Source organism: Quercus lobata, chromosome 4 (genome assembly GCF_001633185.2).
Source record: "Quercus lobata isolate SW786 chromosome 4, ValleyOak3.0 Primary Assembly, whole genome shotgun sequence".
NCBI classification, from domain to species: domain Eukaryota; kingdom Viridiplantae; phylum Streptophyta; class Magnoliopsida; order Fagales; family Fagaceae; genus Quercus; species Quercus lobata.
In genome coordinates, this window is record NC_044907.1 from 29,703,796 (window position 1) to 29,705,645 (window position 1,850).

Here is a 1,850-nt window from a genome sequence, read left to right on the forward strand (position 1 = left end):
AATCACCTTCGAAGATAGAGTTACCAATACCCACTTCTTGGACAAACAAGGCTACTCTTCTTAGCTCAAGGGTAGCTACAAAGGGAGAGTTAGGAACACGCTTTGACAAAGAAGCCAAAACATTGCCTAAAGAATTCCGAATCATATCCCCAATTCCTGCTTCCCCCAAATCCTCAAAGACGGCACCGTCAAAATGATATTTTATTAAGTGGACAAAGTGATATTTTTTAAGTCAATAGCATACAAAGTGAAGATAACCCAAATCAAAGTTAGGTAATATGCAATTATGCCCTTTTTTTAGGTCCATTTAGTAAGTACCTCAAGGCATTAGTTATGATAGAATTTTTTATTATAATCGATCAACTCTTTTTTAGAGAGTTGCATAACATTTAGATTTTAAAAAAAAAAAAAAAAAAAAAAATTATTTATTTGCTTTTTTAACTCTCCAAAATTGAAACCATTAGATTCCTCCTTAACCTATGAGATACACTTGTAAGCATTTTTTTATTTTTAAATTATGAACTTCATGAAAATGAGCATAAGTGAATTCATTGAAGAGCTAAAGTCTGGAGTCAACTATATGAATAGGGATAGTATTCTAGAACATTTGGTATATTCCGAAAACACTTCAAAGGAACTCTATTATCTTATGAGAAAGGAGTATTCCAAAATGTCATTTTGGGAATTGGAGTCAGAAGTAGTTCTTTTAGGTTCCTACGAGGGACCTTGGGTTTGCTTAGGCGATTTCAATTTTACTATAAGTGATAGCAAAATTTCAGGAGGAAATAGAAGTGGCTCCTCAGCCAGCAATTATCTGAAGGAGTTGATATTTGAATTTGGAGCTGTTGACTTGGGTTTCTCTGGAAACTCATTCACATGGGCTGGGGGCCGTTGGGGTAGCTCTGCTATCAAAAGAAGATTAGACAGGGGAATTGCAAGCATATCCTGGAGATTAGCCTTTCCAAAGGCAAGCATCGCCCATCTAGGTGCCATTAAATCTGATCATGCTCCAATTCTTTTAGATACCAATCCTGAGGATGGCTTTGCTCATAGGCCATTCCGCTTTGAAGCAGCATGGGTGAGAGATAATTGATACAACACGATTGTAGAAAAGGCTTGGAACGAGGAAGTGAGTGGCTCGGCATTAGTCAAGTTGTGCAAGAAACAAGCAGCAACAAGATCTGCACTGCGTAAATGGAACAAACAGGTCTTTGGACACTATCAGGACAGAATTAATCAACTTTTAAAGAAAATATCGGATGTCCAAAATGGACCTCACTCATAGGAGAATGGCAGAGTTGAAGATACTCTTCAAGCTGAGCTGGCAGAATGGTTGGCTAGATGCGAAATTCTTTGGAAACAAAAATCTCTTGAGCTTTGGCTTAAAGAGGGGGATAGGAACACCAAATTCTTTCACCAATCAACTATAATCAAAAGAAGGCACAATAACATAGATGCTATTAAATTGGAAGACAACAATTGGGTTATGAGCTCCAATCAAATAAGACAACTCTTGTTCAACTCTTTCAAGAACACTTTTGCAGAAGAGGAAGTCTCCTTCCCTGAGCATTTAGATAATTTGATCTCTCCCTGCATTTCGGAAGAAGAAAATCTCAGGTTATGCAATGTTCCATCTCCGGAAGAGATTAAGTCTGTAATGCCCCAGCCCACTTTTATATATATATATAGGGAGCCATACGTGACCCACCAACCCCTTATTTCCCCGGGGGAATTTGCAGGCTAGCGCAATAGGGAGAAAAAATATAATTAGTTAACGCATGTTTGTAAGGATTTTGGAAAATAGCATCTTGAGTTTTAAAAACTCGAGATCGATGACAAAAATCGACGTT

The 1,850-nt window shown here is 37.6% G+C and overlaps 1 protein-coding gene across 1 annotated transcript; it reads left to right on the forward strand.

Moving 5' to 3' along the window:
• Nucleotides 1-532: 532 nt before the first annotated feature.
• Nucleotides 533-1,093, forward strand: LOC115985007. Its single transcript, XM_031107984.1, has one exon. The coding sequence runs from the start codon at nucleotides 533-535 to the stop codon at nucleotides 1,091-1,093; it is 561 nt and encodes a 186-aa protein (XP_030963844.1).
• The last annotated feature ends 757 nt before the right edge of the window (nucleotides 1,094-1,850 follow it).